At 49.2% G+C, this 19,846-nt stretch overlaps 1 protein-coding gene across 7 annotated transcripts in view; it reads left to right on the forward strand.

Annotated features, from left to right (window-relative positions):
- Positions 1-549: 549 nt before the first annotated feature.
- The window catches only part of STEAP3 (STEAP3 metalloreductase), a 42,561-nt gene continuing 23,264 nt past the window's right edge, over positions 550-19,846 (forward strand). For 3 of the 7 annotated variants that reach the window (XM_054044038.1, XM_054044041.1, XM_054044034.1), the window contains exons 1-2: positions 551-654; positions 18,799-19,283. In XM_054044038.1, coding sequence (XP_053900013.1) covers positions 18,801-19,283 — 483 coding nt within the window. In that variant the 5' untranslated portion in view covers positions 551-654; positions 18,799-18,800. Of the gene's footprint in view, positions 655-717; positions 739-16,834; positions 16,921-18,798; positions 19,284-19,846 lie in introns of those variants that run through there. The other 4 variants (XM_054044039.1, XM_054044040.1, XM_054044036.1 and 1 more) reach the window with 3 other exon arrangements.

The following is a 19,846-nucleotide window of genomic DNA, read 5'->3' on the forward strand; positions in this document are numbered from 1 at the left end:
GGCTCGTGAACAATAGCTTTGTTATCAAGCGAAGACTGGAATGCAGGGGGAAAATACAGGGGCTGTTAAAAGCCTTCCCTGGCCTTTGTGCCTCTAAAATCGCAATCCTACCAGTGTGATGTGTTTGAGAGGTGTTTTGTGTTCAATACTGCAGCAAGTTCGAGGCAGCCTGGGCTTCTATGCTGCACACCTGATCTGGGCCACCTGAAGGAAAGACGCCTGGGCCATCTCTCGGTGCGGCTTGCACAGTGCCTGGCACACTGAGGTCCTGGCTCCTGCCACAGACAGAGTGAACCATGAGAAGACAGGGAAAAGCTCCATTCACAGCGGGCTGTCTCCGGTCTGCAGCAGAGCAGCCGGGCTTCACAGCCACGAGCTGGCCCCTGCGATGAAACAGGCGGAGACGGTCCCAGGGAAGCCTGCCTCCTTCCCCAGCCCAAGCTCCCAGCTGAGCCGGCCTGGACCCCTGCGAGTCCCCTGGCCCAGTGCCCGCAGCGAGGGGCAGGAGCCCGGGGCGGGCTCGGGAAGCGGGAGCGGCGGCTGGCACATGGGGCCCGGGAGGAGGAGCTCCGCGCCGCGCATCACGGGGCGTTAGTCGCAACTACCCAAAGTAGGCGCCCCGCGCTGCCCGCTCACTGCCCGGCCCCGGCGGAGGTGAGTGCACGGCCCCGGGGCCCGCTCCGGCCCCAGCCGGGTCCCTGTCCCCGCCCTCGCGTGGCGACGCGCCAGTTGCCGGCGGTAAATGGGGAAGGGGCGGGAGCAGCCGGAGTTTTGCTACTGCCCGGGCTGGGAGAGGGGGGCTGGAGCGCGCGGCTCCGTGCCGGGCTCCAGGGAGAGCGGGGCTGGTGATCCCGGCCCCCATCCGATCACCTGACCGCGCGGGGAGGGGGAAGCTATGGCCGGGCTGCGCTCTCCCCCCACAGGCAGGGGGGCTTTGGGGAGTTTCTCAGCCCGGGGTCCGCCGGAGCCCCCGCTGCACCCTCTCCTTTGCCCCCTCTCCTTTGCCCCCGCACACGTATGGAGGGGCCAGACCCTGCGTCCACAATGCGACTGGATCGCTCATGGCCACCCCCTGTTCGCGCTCCGGCCCGGGGGCGTTGTTCCCTAGGCGCTCGCATGGCCAGCATGATGGCCTGTTGTTACTCCCTCGGGGCCTGGCTTTCTTAAAACAGGTGGGACCGGGCGTCTGGGTCATGCACCGCCCCGGGCAAGACGAGCCATAAGCAACACGCTAGGGGACAGCTTGAGTCTGATTTTTCTCTCTCCGGGAGTCTAGTCGGTGTAGTCAAGTAACTTGTTTCAAATCAGGGAGATGGCATTGAACTTTAATTGCTTTGTTATGTGTGCGTTAATCCAGGGGTGTTTGGGACGTCAGCTGGTGTCCGTGGTTTTCGCAATGGAAGTATTTGGTTTTTATTTCAGCTCACAGCAGCCTCTCAAACGAAGTTGAGTTAGAAATGCTTTCAGGAAGTATCTGCCCTGAATCCTCCTACTAGCTTCTGTGGTTTTACAGTTACATTTTCCATTTTTTTTTTTTTAATTCTTCACTGTTGGTGTGTAAAACGCCCACACAAATGGGGGCGGGGGAGATTGACAGTCTATACTGGGGAAAAAGAGAAACTGACTCTACATTAAGTGCTGTCAAATGGACTCAGAAAACAGACTGAAACCAGATAAAATATCTTTTCTCCTGCCCAGCTATAGCCATCTTAGATGTGTCAACAGTTGGTTTAAAAAAATCCACTAGACAGATATGTACATTTTAAATTGCCTGTGTCCCTTTAACAATAATTTACCCTTATACTATATATACTTTCGTGCAGGACCCCCAAAGTGCTTTGCAAATTTTACAGTCTTCATGTAATAGATGAGGAAACAAGCCACAGAAGTGAAATGACTTGTCCAAGGTCACGTCGGTGTCAGAGGGAGGAACAGAAATTCCATTTGAACAGAGAGATAATGGCAATAATTATATTATCACCATAGCTGGTCTGTAAAAGGAAGAATGCTTGAAGGCCACAGGGGAGTTTAGTTTATGTTCAGTCTCAGATTAGTTAGAAACGAAGAACAATATATCAGGGTATAAATTAAAGAATCGACATGGGAGTTGTGGTCTGATTCTGGAATGACTTTTGTTCCTTGCCCAGGCCAGTAGAAACTCAGGAGGTTTCTGAGTGCCATGCTTGTGATCCAGGGAAAGGAGGAAGTTTGCTTACCACTTAGCTATAGAAACATTTCCTTCCAGTATCAGAGGGGTAGCCGTGTTAGTCTGAATCTGTAAAAAGCAACAGAGGGTCCTGTGGCACCTTTAAGACTAACGGAAGTATTGGGAGCATAAGCTTTCGTGGGTAAGAACCTCACTTCTTCAGATGCATCTGAAGTGAGGTTCTTACCCACGAAAGCTTATGCTCCCAATACTTCCGTTAGTCTTAAAGGTGCCACAGGACCCTCTGTTGCTTTTTCCTTCCAGAACACCCACTGAGTGGATTGGTACTGGCCTTTGAGTAGGCTGCTTGTCCTACCTGTCAGATGATTAACACCTTGTTCGCAGCACACTGAAAGAGAAAGAAGGGAGAAATGGGGGACCAGGTAGGGTTCCTCAGGATCAGTCATTCTCAGCCAATCAGCATAGCACAGAGCTGTGGCCTATGTGACATCCTCAGGGCCATACAGCATGGCATTGGGTGAGCCATGGGCTTCTGGAGGCTAGCCCCCGGCCCAGCCCACCCTTTCCACCTGAGGCCCAGCCCATCCTTCCCCTCCAAGGCCAGAGGCCCTCCCACCGCAGCCGCCAGCCCCCCTACAGCCCCAGGTCACCCGAGCACGTCCAACCGCAGAGCACCCGGCGGGTGGCACACGCATCCCCCCCCACCCAGCCCCAAAGTGACAGGTGGGCGGCACGCGGCCCTCCCTTTGTGCTCCCCCCCCCCAAGCACTGGGCGATGTGGCCCCAATGTCAGGAGCCCCCCCAGCGCTGGGCAGCTCCAGCCACCCCAAGTCTCAGCTGCCCAAGCCCCAGCAGGCTTCCCTTCCCAGAATAGGAGCAGCCTGCCTGGGCTGGGGCCAACTAGCAGCAGGAGGGGGCCTCAGGGCAGGGTGTAGCCGGGGCCATGCTGGGCTATTTGGGGAGGCACATCCTTCCCCAGCCTATTATACGCACCACCCATGCATGGGCGGCAGGTACAATAGGCCAGGGAAGACAAAGCCTTCCTGGCGCAGCCACTCCTATGGGACACCTGGGCTGTGGTGGCCCCGCCCCTTCCCCAAGGCTTCCGGCCCCCACCCACTGCCTGCCTACCTGCACTCCACCTCCCCACCCCAGCTCCCTGCTGCATCGCTTCTCCTCAGGGGTAGGGGAGTGAGGAGGGATGCTGCGAGCAAGCGGCAGGAGCAGGGGTCTGGCATGGAGTGAGGCAGCTCCGCCGGCAATGGGGCCACCGGCTCGGATGGGGGAGCAGCTCGGCTCGGTGCTCAGGCAGGGGGTGGGGGGAGTGGCCTGGCACTGGGAGCGGCACAGTGTGGCACTCGGCCTGCCGCTGAGGCTGGAGGGGCTGGCTCGGGGTGGGTGAGCTGGGGCTCCTCTGGTCACGTGGGGCCTCAGTGCTCCTTCTGTTATGGGGCAGCGGGTTTCAGGGCTCCGACATGCGGGAGGGTGGAGCCTCAGGCAGAAGGGGTGGGGCCAGCAAGCTAGCCTCCCCAAAGTGGGGGTTCACCCACCACCCATGCCATACAGGTAGTATTGGATGCGACCCACCATGGTAAATAGGTTGAGAACCATTATTCAGGATCCTCAAGGAGAGCAACCTTTGTCTGGAGGTTAGATGTGCTGAAGGAAAAATATTCCAAGAAAAGGGAGGGAAAGGGCACCATATATAATATAGGCCTTGATCCTGCAGTTGGCTCCATGCAGGCAGGCCCCCATGGACTTAAGTGGGACTCTGCGCAGGTCAAACTATTTGTAGGATCAGGTACATAGGCTTTAAGATTTTTTCCTACTTACATCTGTGTATACATAAATGTATTGTTAACACAGGGCTGTCCTTGTATAGTAACAATAGAACACTAACTTGGGTGGAGGCAGGAATCACAGAACCAACTGTGATTCAGAAAGCCAAACATGCAGGACATGTGTGCACTTCAGATTACTTCAATGGGACCATTCAGAGAAGTGACCACTCCGTGCAGAGCTGAGCACATAGATAAGAGTTTGCAGGACCCAAGCCCAGGTGTGGCGAGTTGTTGGTTAAAGAGCAGGAAGTTCATGAAAGCATATTGTGACAAAGTTCCTCCTCTATCTTGGTGGGTCCTGCACTCATTAGCAGATTTTCTTGCCTCAGAGATTCACCATGTGGGTGGGGGAACAGCCCAGAGACCTTCCCCTCTGGAAGAGCCCATAGTCCAGGTCAATTGGGAGGTTTGGGGGGGAACCCGGGCCCACCCTCTACTCCAGGTTCCAGCCCAGGGCCCTGTGGATTGCAGCTGTCTATAGTGCCTCCTGTAACAGCTGCATGGCAGCTACAACTCCCTGGGCTACTTCCCCATGGCCTCCTCCAAACACCTTCCTTATTCTCACCACAGGAACTTCCTCCTGGTGTCTGATAAGGCTTGTACTCCTCAGTCCTCCAGCGGCACACTCTCAGCTCCATACACCTCTTGCTCCCAGCCCCTCAAACTCACACCACAAACTGAAGTGAGCTCCTTTTAAAACCCAGGTGCCCTGATTAACCTGCCTTAATTGATTCTAGCAGCTTCTTAATTGGCTCCAGGTGTCCTAATTAGCCTGCCTGCCTTAACTGGTTCTAGCAGGTTCCTGATTACTCTAGTGCATCCCCTGCTCTGGTCACTTAGGAAACAGAAAACTACTCATCCAGTGACCAGTATATTTGCCCTCTACCAGACTCCTGTACCCCACTGGTCTGGGTCTGTCACAATATATTATTTATATTGCAGTAGTAGCACCTAGAGGCCTGCTCCTGCCAGCTGGGTGTGGCACAAGCATATCACAATGCACCAATGGGCATTTACATCGGTATCTTCCAAATGAGATTTGTGCATTGCAAAGTGCCGTCCTATGGAGAGAAATAAAACCTAAACATGCTGGGGGGAGGAAGAAAGTAGCTTATAGTATCAAAATTCCTGTAGGTTTAGGATTTTTAAAATAAGATTTAAATACCACCCCAGGCCTTAGTTTCCTCATCTCTTTTAACAAACCACAGTTGGCATAAAAACCAGGTACAGTAAAGCCAGATCTGATATTAAATATACGTATTTGATTTGCTGTGTAATTGTAAAGGAAAGAATTGCAAGTGACGACTTAAAGATACTTATGCAGGAAATCACAGGAAAATGTGCCATTTGAAAAGCTTTTTTAAAAAAACACACGCATCATAAGGAACTGGGCTTTGCAACATGACATAAAAACCCCATAGAAACACCCTCAGATTCTAGTAAAAGGAGTGAAAATTTTCTTCTCTCAAACCCATTTGGCCAAGGTTACTAATGAAACCAACTTGCTGGAGAAATGGAAAAGATGCTGGTTGCTATGGTGATGAAATCTGACCTTCCAAGAATAAATAAGCACCATCTTTTTTAGGAATCAGTTTATCATCCTTGATTATGACATTCCCCAAACCAAACTTATAATGGAGGCAGATGCTAATTGATTTTCAAACTGAAATACTAATGTTCTTCATGGTGTGGTTTCTCCTCCCTCCTTACACTGACTAGGGCTCTTCTCTTGCTGAACGGGCATTAGCAGTGTAGCCTAGTGTAGACAAAGGCAACATATTCAAAAGCACCAAGTCACCTGGGAGCTTCTGAACATTTTAACCAAGGTCTTAGAAAATAATACAGAAAGCACAATTCACCTTTAGTCCCCAGCTTCTCCTAACAGATTTTCAAATTCTCTACCTTAAGCCTTGATCGTGCAAACCGTTTATACATGTTCACCTTTATCCACATGAGCATTTCCACTGAAATCACTGGATATGTAAAGTTATTCACATGTACTGAGGCACAAGGCATTTCTAATGTGTCCATCACTGAAGTATCTGGGCACCAATTATTTATAATATAAAGCACCATCACATATCAGTAAGCATCACTTATTATTTAGAATGAATTAACTTTTATTTCAGGATATTTATCTCCCAGAGGGAGCACTCCAATAGACTTAACTATAAATATGTATTAAAGACTCAAGAAAATAATACCAGAGGGATAGAATCTAAAAGCAATAAAGCACCAATTAATGTATCTTGCCAAGGACCCTCTGAAATACAAAATAGAGTTTAAAAGAGGTCTATGACCCGCCTTTTGCCTCACAAAAAAAGGGATCACAGAGCTTACAAAAGTATGGTCCATGTTCTGTCAGTCTCTGCAAACCATAGGCTCCAGCAGCGCCCTGCCCTCTGACCTAAGGACAAGGTGGTATAGAGGGAGCCAAATGATCAGTAAAATGTTTGGACTCACTCCAGCAAGGGCTTTAAAGTTAAAACTCCAAAGATCTCTCTGTCTTGGTAATTGGTTTGCCCGCTCCCTGCTGTAGCAGAGGTGGTGATGGAAGCAGGAGTCTTGTAGGTCAGTCGGCTGATTAAAGAGATGAGAGTAGAGTGGTAGGCAAGTGCTGTGTTGTAGAGGACAAGAAGCTGGATTATACACTGAAAAATCCATTGCCCATTTAATGACGGGGCAGTGATCTAGCCAGTAGTTCCACACATCGGTAGTCAGATAGGTAGCACAGTGCCTCTAGAGCTCTTTTATCTCAGGTTCATCCCTGCCCCAAAGAACGTACAACCTCAGTATTATTTGCTGCTTTTAAACTAAGTTTTCCTCCTTCCCAGCCACGCCTCCTGCCCCCCAACTCAGCAAAGTTAGACTGAGTTTTAACTTTGTCTTCCAACAGATCTGCCTTTGAACTGTTCATTCCTTCGGCGTGCCCCTGCACTGTCCAATCCGCTCTTTGAGAGACAGAAAGGAGACTCTGGCTGCTTCTGATATCCCTTATCTCTCTTCCCTAGGTTCATGCTGTTCAACCCGCCTACCCCACATACCCTTTTTCCTTGTGGGATGTCTTTCTCGCTACACTTTCCCCTCGCTCGCCCTTGACTGTAACTTCGGAAAAGTTGGCTGTTTGGACAATACAAAGACAGCCACTAAAAAGCAGGCTAGAGGAGCTCTAATAAGCTTGTATGTATGGATGTGCTGCTGTCACAGAGGATGCTTTGCTTAATGGTCAGAGCTTTAAATTTGAAACACCTGGACTCCCTTGAACCACAGTCCCCATCCCAGCCAGGCTGACTCAGTCTTCCCCCTTCTGGGCTCGGTAAATAGAGGGTTGTGCTGAAGTGTTTGGGATGAGACCTTAACATCAAGGCCCTCTGTCTTTTGTGTAGGCATTAAACAGCCTCCGTCCATAGCACTTTTCATAACAACAGGGGGTTGCCATATAAGATCCTTGGCCAAAATGTCCCCTCCCTGTGCCATTGTATTGCTTGGCTCTAGCTGGTAACTGCTCTCCGCCTCAGAGTTGGCTGCATATCAGTAATGGGCTTTGGCATCTCCTGGCTCAAAAGACGATATATATACTCAAGATCTATCATTAGTCAGCGAGATGGATGCCACCAGTAGAAAGCTAGGGAGTACCAGTTTTTCTGGGTTGTTTTTTCCCCTGATTTAAGTCCCATCTGAATGGCAAGTGACGCTCTTCACCAGGTGAACTTTGAGGAAACTGCTCAGACTAAAGCGCTGTCTGTTCGGCGCTGAGGGTATTTTACTGGGCATGGTGCTGCTTCTGTCTGGTGGGGTTTGGCATGTGTACAGCCTTTGAAGAGTGTACAAAGAGTAGCGAGATGTCCTTTTTGCATACGTCTGGTGGCTTGGGTTCTGCTATTTGTACCTGTGTCTCACGGCTGAAAAGTCTCAAAGTCCAGAGCCTAAAATGGAAAGCTGTTGTAATGAAATTGCTGGGTCGTAACCACCACCTTGAATGTGCTGTGTTGAAATGTAGCCAGCAGAGGGCGCTATATTGCACAGTCCAACTGCTAGCAGTAGACAGCTCCATCAACACTAGAGAGCAGGTAAAAGTAGTGGACTTTCTGAGGGGGAGTGGACTCTGCAGAGAATCAGGGGCTCTGTGAGAGCAGGAGCCGCATGCCAGAACCAGAAGGAGCTGGCTGCAGAAGGAAGGCTGGGTAGCAGGCAGCCGGAGAGCTGGGACTAAAAAGTTAAGAGCCAGTCAAAGCATCAGCCTGCTGCTGGCAGAAGCAGGAGGATATAGGACAGCATTGTGCAAGCAGGAGTGGGGTAAATGCACACGTGGATACCAGGAGACCACTGGCAAAGCCAGAGGTCAATTCTAGTGGGCTCTGTAGGCCAGGGCTTGACCACTGTCTAGGCAATGGATGGACTGGAGGGAGTATCCTTAGCACTAGGCCTGGGGAATCCCATGGGGCAGTTATTTCACAATGGACATCCCCTAGAGTCTGGGTTGATCTTTCGTTATGACTGTTGACGTTGTTGTGCCTAGAGTATTTGCACCTTTTAGTTACAGGCAGTCCCGGTGCTGTTACTTACTCAAAATGCATTGAGTGGGTTAATGGGTAGCACCAAAGACTAGAGTCTGGTTCTGGGACGCACGTGCTATAGGAACTCCAATCTTGCAGTACACAGAGCATGCTACCAGACACGCAGAAAGGACTGCTGTACCACGGCCATTGCGGCAACGCCCCACCGTGGCAACCGCTACAGTCATCATTTATTTATGGGTAGCACAGCCTTGCCAAACTCACCGATGGCAGGATATTTTTGGCAGGTGAGTAAAATATTAGAGCTTGGGGTTTTTTAATCATTGTTGGAATGGGTGAACAAGGAGGTTATGTGTCTGGGCTGGTAAATGCCCATAGCAGTATGGCAAAGCAGATTTGGCACTAAAAGCGTGCAGGGCGTTTCTTGGACACATACGAAGATAAGATCCTTGCACAGATGTGCATACAATCTATATAGAGAAAGACACGGGGAATGGATGGAGTACACAAGCAGACAGAGTGAGTGGTAATATAAGGGTTTTGTTTAGAAGGTAATGTAATCCGAGTAACCTCTCTCCTTCCTTCTGTTTTTTTTTTTTTCCAATCCCATCCTCCACTTTCCGTTGCTTCAGTCCAGTTAGATTCCCCTGAATGGTTCCCCATGTCAATAATCTTCCTCTCCCCATGTCCTTATAGATGTAGTGTTTAGGTGTCACACAGTTGTATCATGCACTTAAGTACGGGTGGGAGAGGGATAGAGATAAAGAAACAGGTAATCCTGTAGTCATAAGTGTACATAGGATCCCAGCTCCTGAGTGAGGGCCAGACATTTGGCAGTTTGGTATAAGTGTCCCAGTGAAGGTTCTGATGTAATTGAGCAAAGAGGCAGTATTCCTGAACACATTTTGCATAACGGAACAGCTCCAGATTCTCTCAGCTACCGTTCTTCTCCTAGTCTGACCATGGAGACCTCTCTGGGTGGGTGGCTTACTCAGCAGGTGTTTTCACTGTAGACTGGCCAAGAAGAAATCCTGCCTTCTTTCCTATTGATGTCTCATATCCTCCACAAGCTTGAGAAAGGGAATAATAAAGTGATTCTCTGAGCCCCAAGATGGCTCAGGAAACACTGGTTTGCCATCCCAAATCAGCCAACATCAGATTGATTCTTGTGTCTGAGCAGAAGCGACAGCTGCTCCTCCCAAATGAAGGGATCTGGCTGTGCCCTTTTGGAGCATCATAAAGGAACCTGAAAACAGGGCCAAACCTGTATAAGAGACAGTGTCAGGTCAAACATAAGCAAAAGAGGAGGTCATTACCCTTCCCCTGCCAGGGTCCTTGTATCAGTTAGACACGCAGGGTAATTCAACGTAACTACAGTCTCTTAGAACTTGGTTCTGACCCTCCTTCATGGGTCTGCCCCGTAGCTATTCCAAATCAAAGAAAAGGTGGGAGTCACATGCCCATAGGTTTCAAAGGAGAACTAGCACTTCAACCCGCCTCCTCCACTAGGGGAGAAGACCAGGCTTATTCCTCCCCTCCACCCGGCTTATTTCCCAGGATGCCATCCCCCAGCCCGGAACTACTTTCCCCAGCAAGCCTGCTCCCTGGGATCCCGGAGAGGGCCAGCGGGAACTGCCCTGGGCCAGCCTGGTCCCTTACCAGTGAGAGCAGATGGGGAGGGAGATCCTACTCATGGAACAACGGTCTCTCTCCTAAAAGCAGAGGCAGCAGCACAGTTTTCTTCCTGCGCAATGCCCCCAAACTGCCCCCCCCTCCCCCAAACCACTGCCTTTCTTTCCATGGCATCTACCCCCCGGGGAAGTTTAAGAAACAAAACCTGGCATGTGGGGTAGTGCAGGTCTAGGAGCATTTCCTCACAAGTCTAAGGGCTGGCATACCCGGTTATGGAAACTTCCAGTCTTAAGAGACCACCAAGAAATAACCACACCAAGAACGCACTGAGTGCAGATTTTCTGCATCTTTACTAGAAATACCTTGAGTGATTGCTGAAGACAAGTTTCACTGTCTCTGAAATCTCTACAGCTAATAATGACAGGACTCCAGGCTTGCATGTAACTTGACTCCAAACACAATCTGCATGCATGAAAGTGGAAAAGATTTGCTCTCTATTGTCTCAGGAAGGAGTGCATCCTTGCATCACACCCATTATCTACAGACTGCAGGGTATTTTTAGATCCCTCTGAGAGGATTCTTCCATTCAGGTAGTCAGCCTGGTACACCATGCTGCCATTTAGCTGCTATTCCTGCTTTTTGCAGAGGAAAAGCTCAGAAAGGGGTGAGTCACCATTAGACAGTAATGAACTTGATAGGAGCAGCACAGAAACCAAGACCACAGAAGAAAATGATATCAGCCACATGGGACTTAAGTACAGTACTCAAGGCTCTTGCAAAATATCCATCTGAGCCTCTTAAGAACTGTGAGATGAGAATAGTCATGGAAATAACCTTCTTATTAGCCATTACATCAGCCAGATGAGTTAGAGTATTACAGGCATTAACATTAGATCCACCATTCTTCAGTTTGTAGACTCTACTGCACCATAATCATCATTTACCTCCTTACCAAAACTCATTCTGCTGCATTAACCAGAAAATTAAACTCCAGACACGTGCGTCCCAAATCCTCAGATTCCAACTTTATGAAACGTTTATTACAAAAGAGATCCTGGGGAGGCACTTCGTTATTATATCAGTACGCCGGCTGCCCACAGCAAATCCAGCAGACTGTCGCTTTCATTACAGTGAAGCGGCACAGGAAACTGTGTAAACATCTCCTTTGTCATAAAGGAATAAAAGTGAGACCTTTGCCTTTCCCCTGTCTGTGCAGGCTATCAAGGGAATCAGTTTTCTGAGCAGAATTTGGCAGAGCAGATTCAGGATGTGTGGTATAGCCTGGTGGTAACCCTGCTTAAAAAGAAAAAAAGCCCTCTAAAATCATAAACTGCCTATTTGTTTTCCATTATTCCAGTTTTGCTTAGTCACCCGCCTTTATTAAGGCAGGGCTAGTAGGGCTGCTTAGTCAGGTTGCCTGTTAATTCCCATTATGAGACCCTGTTTTCAGTTGCTTACAAAACTTTGCCAAATTTGAACTCTTTGGGCTGAAATTTGCTATGCCAGGTGTCTACTTAGGGGTGAATAACTCTGGAAAAATTTAGCCGAAACAGTTCAGCCATTTCCAAGAACAAAGCTAGGGAAAAAATGTGTTTTGCCCTTGTTAAAAAATTCTGGCAACCTTTCTTTGAGACACTGGACTGAATGAGGCAGGGGTCCTGTGAAAAAACATGGTATGTGATCTTATCATCAAAGACTGTATCATAATGCACACGCACAAGGGGTACAATGAAAGTCGCACAGGCAAGTCTGACATTTCCTAACTTCACCTCCCTGACTTGCACTGTTTGGCAACTGACGTTTTGTGATGCGGGGGGGGGGGTGGGGAAGGGCTAAGTTACTTCTTCCCATTATAAGTATTGCTTTCCCCCTATTTGGTGCCTTTTCATGTTTTGAGCTTCTTGCATACCAGTCATGTTATTGCCCTGCTACATGACTGGAAGTGAAAGGACTCCTGGAATGTATAGCAGAGTTCAGGATCAAGCAGCTTTGTATAAAAAGCCCTTTTCTTAGCTAAATCTATTCCAGTTTCAACAGGTACATGGCACCTGCTGTGTTCGTCTGAGGGAGCCTCTTTAGGTATGGGAAAGAAACCACCTGGGTTCTTTTCACTTGTAACAAAACAGCCGTAGGTGAGGAGTGAATATTTTCGTTTGGTAATGAAAACAGTGAAAGCTAATTTCATGAGTGTAAACGTTAGGATCCAAATGCCTCTTTCCAGATCTGACTTCTTTATGTATTAACTCGCTAGTAAATACCAGGGAAGCTAATACTGAAAGTTGATGTTTTGCAATCTGAATTAGTTGGGGCATAAAAAGTCCCAATTCTGCAATCAAGTCCATGAGGGTCCAGGGGTCTGTCCACACATATCTGATCACAGGATCGGGGCATTAGATTGGAAGAGATCATGTCTTCCTTTGTGTTTGTTCAGCACCTAGCACTCGGGCTGGCCCTGGATGGGCAGGGAGAGGGAGTCCTTTGGGGTGGGGCCTCAAGCCGGCCATGTGTGGTGTCCCGTTTTCCCTCTGGGAAAATATGGTCACCCTAATAATGGGCCTATGATCCTGACCAGGGCTTCTAGGAATTGATGTAGTGCAAATGATCTGATAGCTGAGAGGGACCATCTTGGTGCACTTTTAGAGTGATTTTGATCTAGATTACAGTGGTTGCTTTTTACTTTTGTTGTTCTGCTTCAAGCAATGTGCTTATTAGCAGATCTGCGTAATGAAGCATTTTATCTAAAATGATCCCTAGAAATAGAGTCTGACTCAGCACGGATGAGGCTCTGTAGCTATGCATATTTGATTCGGTCCAAGGGTAACGGACACCTGTGGTTGGGGCTCTGTGTACTTTTAAATGTCCAGTTGAAAATGCCCTCCCCTTATCTCCTTCAGTAGACTGGGTGGGGGAGACGAATACAGGCATTTTAGCCAAGACATTACACGTCACCCTTGAAACAAGAGGCTGAATCAAAGATAATTATGTAAAAGCAATAGTAAGAGACAGGATTTCAAAAAGTAAAGTTGATTTTCTTAGGCCTTCTTGTATCATTGTGTTGAAACAGAACTTACTGAGATCACTGCAAAGTTCTTTGGTGGCACAATTTGGCTCATTGTCATGTAGAATGACACTGAACTTACTATTAAAGTGACATGTTTTAAAACTAAGATCTTTCACTTTATTTTTACAAGCCACTGCACCAAGAGAAGTGTGTGTTGATTTCCCCCCCCCCCCCTTCCCCAAGTAGATCCTGTTTATAGCCAACATCCAAACACTGCAGGGGATTGTAATCTGAACATTGCATCACACTGCCAGTGCATAGGACCTTCAGTTATACTAATTAAAATCTACAGACAAAAATGAAACTGACTAGCCTATTTTCATTATCCAAGATGAGTGGAAAAAGGCCTGGTCTTTTGGTTAATGAACTCGATTTGGACTCGAGAGACCTGGATCCCTTTCCTGATTCTACCACAGATACCCTGCATGACCTTGGTCAAGTCATTTTATCTCTGTGCTTTCGCCTGTCAAATGGGGATAACAATACTTAGTTTCTCTCACTCTTTGCTGTCTCATCTATTTGGACTGTAAACTCTTTGCATCAGGGAGTGTCACCTACTATGTGTTTGTGAAGTGCCTAGCCCAATGGGGCCCCCAGGCTCTGTGCTGCTGGTACAAATAAAAACTGAAATGCAATAAGTTCACAGCAGAAAGGGACAGACAAATCAGCTTTTCAAGTTATTCATATCTAACGATCTAAAGAGTCATTAATAGCATAGCTAGAGGAGGCGTTGAGTTGGCTTTTGGTAACGAAAGAGTGGGAGCTGCTTCACAGTTTAGCTTGCCACAACAAGCCTGATTTTTAATCCCTCCCCACCTTGTAACTTCCTCAATAAGAAACTGGTCTTCCTGAAATTTCACATCATATCTCACCCCAAGGTAGCATTGTTTTCTGGCAAGTGTGGTGACAATTGACAAAGGAGTTTTCAAGTTAGTGTTCTGCACATGTATCTATTTCCCTTTTTCAAGCTGATCTTGGCTTTCTCTGGCTCTGGATATCTGCAGGGTGAGGCTAGCCTAGAAACCGCCTGTTTGTTTTGTTTGTGCTGACCTTGGGTACCTATTTGGAGGGCAGAGTTAGTGGAGTGGTTTAAAAAAGGTGCAAGCCGTTCATGCCTGTATAAAAAGCAGCATTGATGCTGTCAGTATAATAAAGGTTTGTGACACAGAAACAGACTTGCTGCTGACTTGCAGGGCAAGGTGAGGGGCAAGGATTGCTGGGGTGGTGGTGGTGGAGAAGAGTAAGTGATACCGGGTACTCCCAGTGGGAGTCTGGGAGTGGTGTATGGAGAGGGGGACAGGAGAAGTTGGGCTGGAGCCATGCTCCAGGGGCATAGAACAGGGGGGCTGTGGGCAGGCAGGATGTTAGAGGAAGTGGGGGCAGGATGCTGATAGGACACGGAGGAGTATGAGGGGATCCCAAGGGCCAACAGGATCATGGAGAGAGGGGAGAGAGCATGGAGTAGATTGGACACAGGTGCAGTGGACCAGAAGAGGAATGAAGGGGGGTGGAGGAGAATAGAGAAGACATGGCTAGTGGTGTATAGGGGACAAAAGGGAGTCATTGTGCAGAGGTGGACTGTACCGGGGTTGATGGGGCAATAGAAGAGAGGGCATGGAAGGAGGTGCAGGATACTGGGAAGCACAGGAGTTATGGAAAGCCCAGGAGAACACGCAGAAGGGATGATGGAAGGAGAGCATGGGTGGAGGTATACAGGGGAACAATGGGTGTGTGTTCAGGGGAGATATGGAAGTTACAAAAATCCCAATTGCTATTCAGAGAATCCGTTCCTAGTCATGTCGTTTGTCTGAGATTTAGAACTTCTCAGAGAAATCTGCTTACCAGGAGATCTAAGAGAGATTGCCTCCCGTCCCGCCAGTATTTAAACACAAACTGTTGTTAGATGTGCTATTGAGGTAGGGTGGGATCCATGAAGGGACTTAGATGTGCAATGCTGAGTGTCACAGCACCTAAACTTGTAGGCATGTACAAATAGAAGGAACAACACTGCAATCCACAAAGCCGAGCTAGGCACCTAGGCTCCTAGACAATGGATGGGGGCGGGGAGAGAAGTGCCTTAGAATGTGATCTGCAAAAGCCAGCGCATTAGGTGCCAAGCTGCCTAAACTAACCAATGGAAGATGCTGACCATTCCAGGTGAGTGCTCTAGCTAGTGGGCTAAGAGTTTATGGTGGGCTCCTCTTCCCTACTCCCTATGTTGAATGGGACCTGATAGGGCCCTGCACATGACTTAGATGGCCGAGCATCTGTCTTATCACAGTTCGTGAATTGCTCTAGGGCAGTGGTCTCCAACCTTTTAAAGCACAAAATCACTTTTTGAATTTAAGTGCAACCCAGGATCTACCCCACCCCTTCCCCAAGGCTCTGCCCCTTCCCTGAGGCCCCATCCAGCTCACTCCATCCCTCCACCCTCACCCCCGTCGCTCACTCTCCCCCACCCTCACTCACTTTCACCGGGCTGGAGCAGGGGGTTGGGGTGGAGGAGGGTGTTCGGGGTGCTGGCTCTGAGAGGGGGCTCAGAGCTGGGGCAGGGGATGAGAGGTGTGGGCTCCCGCTGGGCAGAGCTTACCTCAGTCAGCGGGGCTAAGGCAGGCTCCCTACCTGCCCCAGCCCCGCGCTGCTCCCAGAAGCGACCAGCAGCACATCCCTGCAGTCCCTGGGGGGGAGGGGGCACGTGGCTCCGCACACTGCCCCTCCTTGAAGGCACTGCCCCCACAGCTTCCATTGGCTGCAGTTCCCCGTTCCCGGCCAGTAGGAGCTGCGGGGGTGGGACTTGCAGGCAGAAGCAGCACACGGAGACACCCCTCTGTAGGGGCCGCAGGACGTGCTGCTGGCTGCTTCCGGGAGCAGCACGAGGCCAGGGCAGACAGGGAGCCTGCCTTAGCCCTGCTGCACCACCGGAGTTTTGGCGGACGGAGACTGCGATCAACTGGCAGAGGCTCCATGATTGACCAATCGATCGCGATCTACCAATTGGTGACCACTGCTCTAGGGCTTAGGCAGGAGATAGGTGTCTGGATGCTTAACTGGAGGCAGCAGTGTGCATGCCCATAGGCAGAAATCTAGACTCCTAGGGAATGTTTACTCTGGAAAAACTTAGGCACCAAGTGAGTTCAGGCACCTACAGGGATCAGTGAAAGTTTTGTGGATCACAGTGGAGCCAAAACTGGGAGCTGGGCACCTAAATCTGAGGCTAAGGTGCCTAAGCATCAGATTTAGGTGCCTAAATACCTTCATGGATCCCAACCATAGTGCCTAGCAGCCCCAGTCGTGGACATGGGCCAGGACCCCATTGTGTAAGGTGCTGTACAAACACAGAACAAAAAGATGATCCTGGCCCCAAACAGCTTACAATCTAAGACTGAAATAGCGGGGCCCAATTCCACACTTAATTTTAGAAAATATCTTTGTTTTTAAAATATTCTGCTCTGTCTTATTTTCAAACGCTGTTTAATTCTGTGATGCTTTTATTTTTCTCTTCCTTTTGAACCCAAGTAGCGGGAGACAGAGATGCTGTTTATCCCAGAACATTGCAAATGTCCCTGTTTGTTTTGAATGGCAGTTACAGGACAGAAATGTCACACTACAAAAAGATTATCTTCCAGCACAGTTCACCATCCCTTTGGGAGCTCTCGGAATGCTTTTGAGGTGCTTTAGACCTATGATGAAATGAGTCCCTAGGTAACAACCATTCTGTCACCCTGAATGTTAATTTCTATTCATTTGCCTAAGAGCCAGAGAAATGTGTCTTTGTTGTAGAGTAACATTTTGTACATATATTTTATTAGGAAAAGGGGATGGTTTGGGGACTAAGGCAGCAGACTTGGCACTGACTTGGGTTCTACTCCTGGCACTGCTGTCGTACTGGGTAGCCTTGGGCAGGTCATTTAGCCTCTTGGGGCTCAGTCTCCCCATTGGTGATAAAACCCAGTGAATCATTAGTGTTTGTAAAGCTTAGCGAGTTGCTTGGATGGAAGGTGCTGTAGACGTGCCAAATAATGAGACCTGGGTGGTGTAAAGCCCTTCCTATGTGTGGATTTTTTAAAATGTGTGTGTTGGGGGGCGGGGGTACGTTTGTATTGCTTATTCAAGGTCTGGAGCTAAAAGCACTTGACTGAAATTGGAACAGGCAAGGGCTGTGTAAGCTGCATCCCATGCCTCAACCCAGACCCTTTCATCGTGACCCAAGATGCCCCGTCTAGAGTCCAGCTCTCAATCTGAATAACCAGGCTGAGTTGTTTGATGCTCTTCCAAAGTACCCAACTGTGGATTCGGAGGACGCCACCAGCCTGGTGTCCACCTACATGCAACAAGCCTGCTGTCTTTCTTATGTAGATCATAACATCGCATTCCCTGCTGCCAGTAAGGGAAATGCTGAGTCCCCTGCCCTCTGTGGGGTAGGGTGCGCTCCCAGAGCACAGCCCCTCAAGGCACAGCCTTACAGGCACCCACCCTCCGTCCCCTCCTTGCACCGCAGTTACATGATCACAGCCCACTATGTAAAGTCAAGCTCCCCTTGTTGGGGTTCAGCTTATTCCGCCTTTAGGAACTGCAGCCTGCTTTTCCAGCTTCACCCTCAGCCCTGGCTCCCCCTCCAGATAGCTCTGAGCCAGGGAGCTCTGCCAGTCCTTCTGACTCTCTCTGGGGAGGCTTTGTTTTCTCCCCCTGTCCAGATTCCCAGGCTCAGACCTCCAGCTTCCCCCTGGCTAAAGAATCTCACAGCCCTCCAGCCCAGGCTGCATAGCCAGGCACACTCCAAACCCCCTGCCCTTTCTCTCCCCCCAGTCAGCAAACAGCTGCGTTTTTATCCTGTGCAGGAAGTAGCTCACTGATTACACCTGGCCCCCCAAGTCACCAGCTTGTCTACTCCTCCCTTAAACACCAGGTTCTTAAAGGGGCCACGCCATGGACCAGGTCTGGCTGGCCCCAAGCCCCCTTGCTCCAGAGAGGGTCCAGACCACCCTGTTATGGTGTGGAAGGCCCACACGCACCACAGGGGTCAAGGCTGCTGTGGTTTTATAGCCCGGAGAGTAAGTTTGGGGCAAGGGTAGAGGCAGGCAGAGGACAGCGTTGGGGAGTGGTCAGTGGATCTTTGACTGCACGTGTCTAGAGGCCGCCACAATGGAGTCATATAGCTACTTTGCTCCTTTAACTCATACCTACTTGGTCTGGCACTCTATCCTCCACTAGCAGTGGCTGGTCTGCGTATAGATAGATGGATGAGCCTGCTACAGCTTTGCCGAGTAGAGGTGGGTCTCTGAGCTCACGCAATAGCAGTTCTGCTTTTACATCCAGAGGTTCTGGGTTCGATCCCTGCTGCCAATGAGCCCTGCAGGGGTGCAGCATTATACAGCTGGTTTGCAGGTTTAGGGGATTCCTTCCTCCCTGAGTCTATGGTGGGTTCCCACACAGACCCCGTTTGCAATGGCTGTGTGTGTGGCATGTAGCATTCGCCACATTACTGCGGGTTTGTTTCTATCGCACGTAGATTGAGACAGGGAGATAAGGTTTTGAAAATGCTGTTTCCAGTGAACTTGTCCTTTGTGCTTTTGCCTAAAGGGATGCCAGGAGGAGACATGGCAAAACCACTCCTAGGTCGCCGGAATATGGAGAGCAATCCAGATCTCGCCCCGGCTGCTGGCCGAACCGTAGGGATCCTGGGAAGTGGAGACTTTGCACGCTCGTTGGCCACACGTCTGGTGTACTCAGGTTTCCAGGTGGTGGTCGGAAGCCGCAATCCAAAGCGCTGCGCGGGCCTCTTTCCTTCAGCAGCTGAAGTAACTGCCCAGGCAGATGCTGCAAAGAAGACGGATGTTATTTTTGTGGCAGTTTTCAGGGAACATTACTCCACACTCTGTGACCTGATGGATGTGCTGGCTGGCAAAATACTGGTGGATGTCAGCAACAACACTGAAATTAACCATCACAAAGAATCAAATGCCGAGTACTTGGCTTCTCTTTTCCCAGCCTGCACTGTCGTCAAAGGATTTAACGTGATATCCGCATGGACCTTACAGTCAGGTCCCAGAGACGGGAATAAGCAGGTATTGTTTTCTTTTATTAAGGACCAAATCCTACAGACCTTACTCAGGCAAAACTCACCTGGACTTCAGGATTTGGGATCTGACTGTGTTAGTTAAGTGCGTTACTTACTGAGAGAAGTGAGATCTAGTGGATGGAACACAGGATGGGGCAAGGACAACAACCAGAAATTGCTAAGATCTAATCCTAGCACTAGTGTGGAAACTGTCTGTGGCCTGGGACAAATTCATTTTATTTCTCCTCACAGAAGTAAGCTGTGTGATCTGTTAATTTTGTAAGGTAGTGAGCAGCTGCTAAAAACACCATGTGGCTGAGTAGCATTGCTATTTTAACGTGAGATGTACATATATTTTTTTTTCAATCTAGGCCAAAACGGTTCTGTCAGCCAATTTTAGTAACTAGGAAGATGACCAAAAGTACTCGAAGATTCCTAACTTCTGTATCTTCTTGGTGCCTCCTCTATCAGAGGATAATAAAAGGGCTTACTTGGCTCACAGCGACGGGGTGAGGTTTAATTAGCTTTGTAAAGTGCTTTGTGATCTTAGGATAGAATGGTCCATATAAG

The sequence above is a fragment of the Malaclemys terrapin genome, chromosome 11 (assembly GCF_027887155.1).
Source record: "Malaclemys terrapin pileata isolate rMalTer1 chromosome 11, rMalTer1.hap1, whole genome shotgun sequence".
Taxonomy (NCBI): domain Eukaryota; kingdom Metazoa; phylum Chordata; order Testudines; family Emydidae; genus Malaclemys; species Malaclemys terrapin.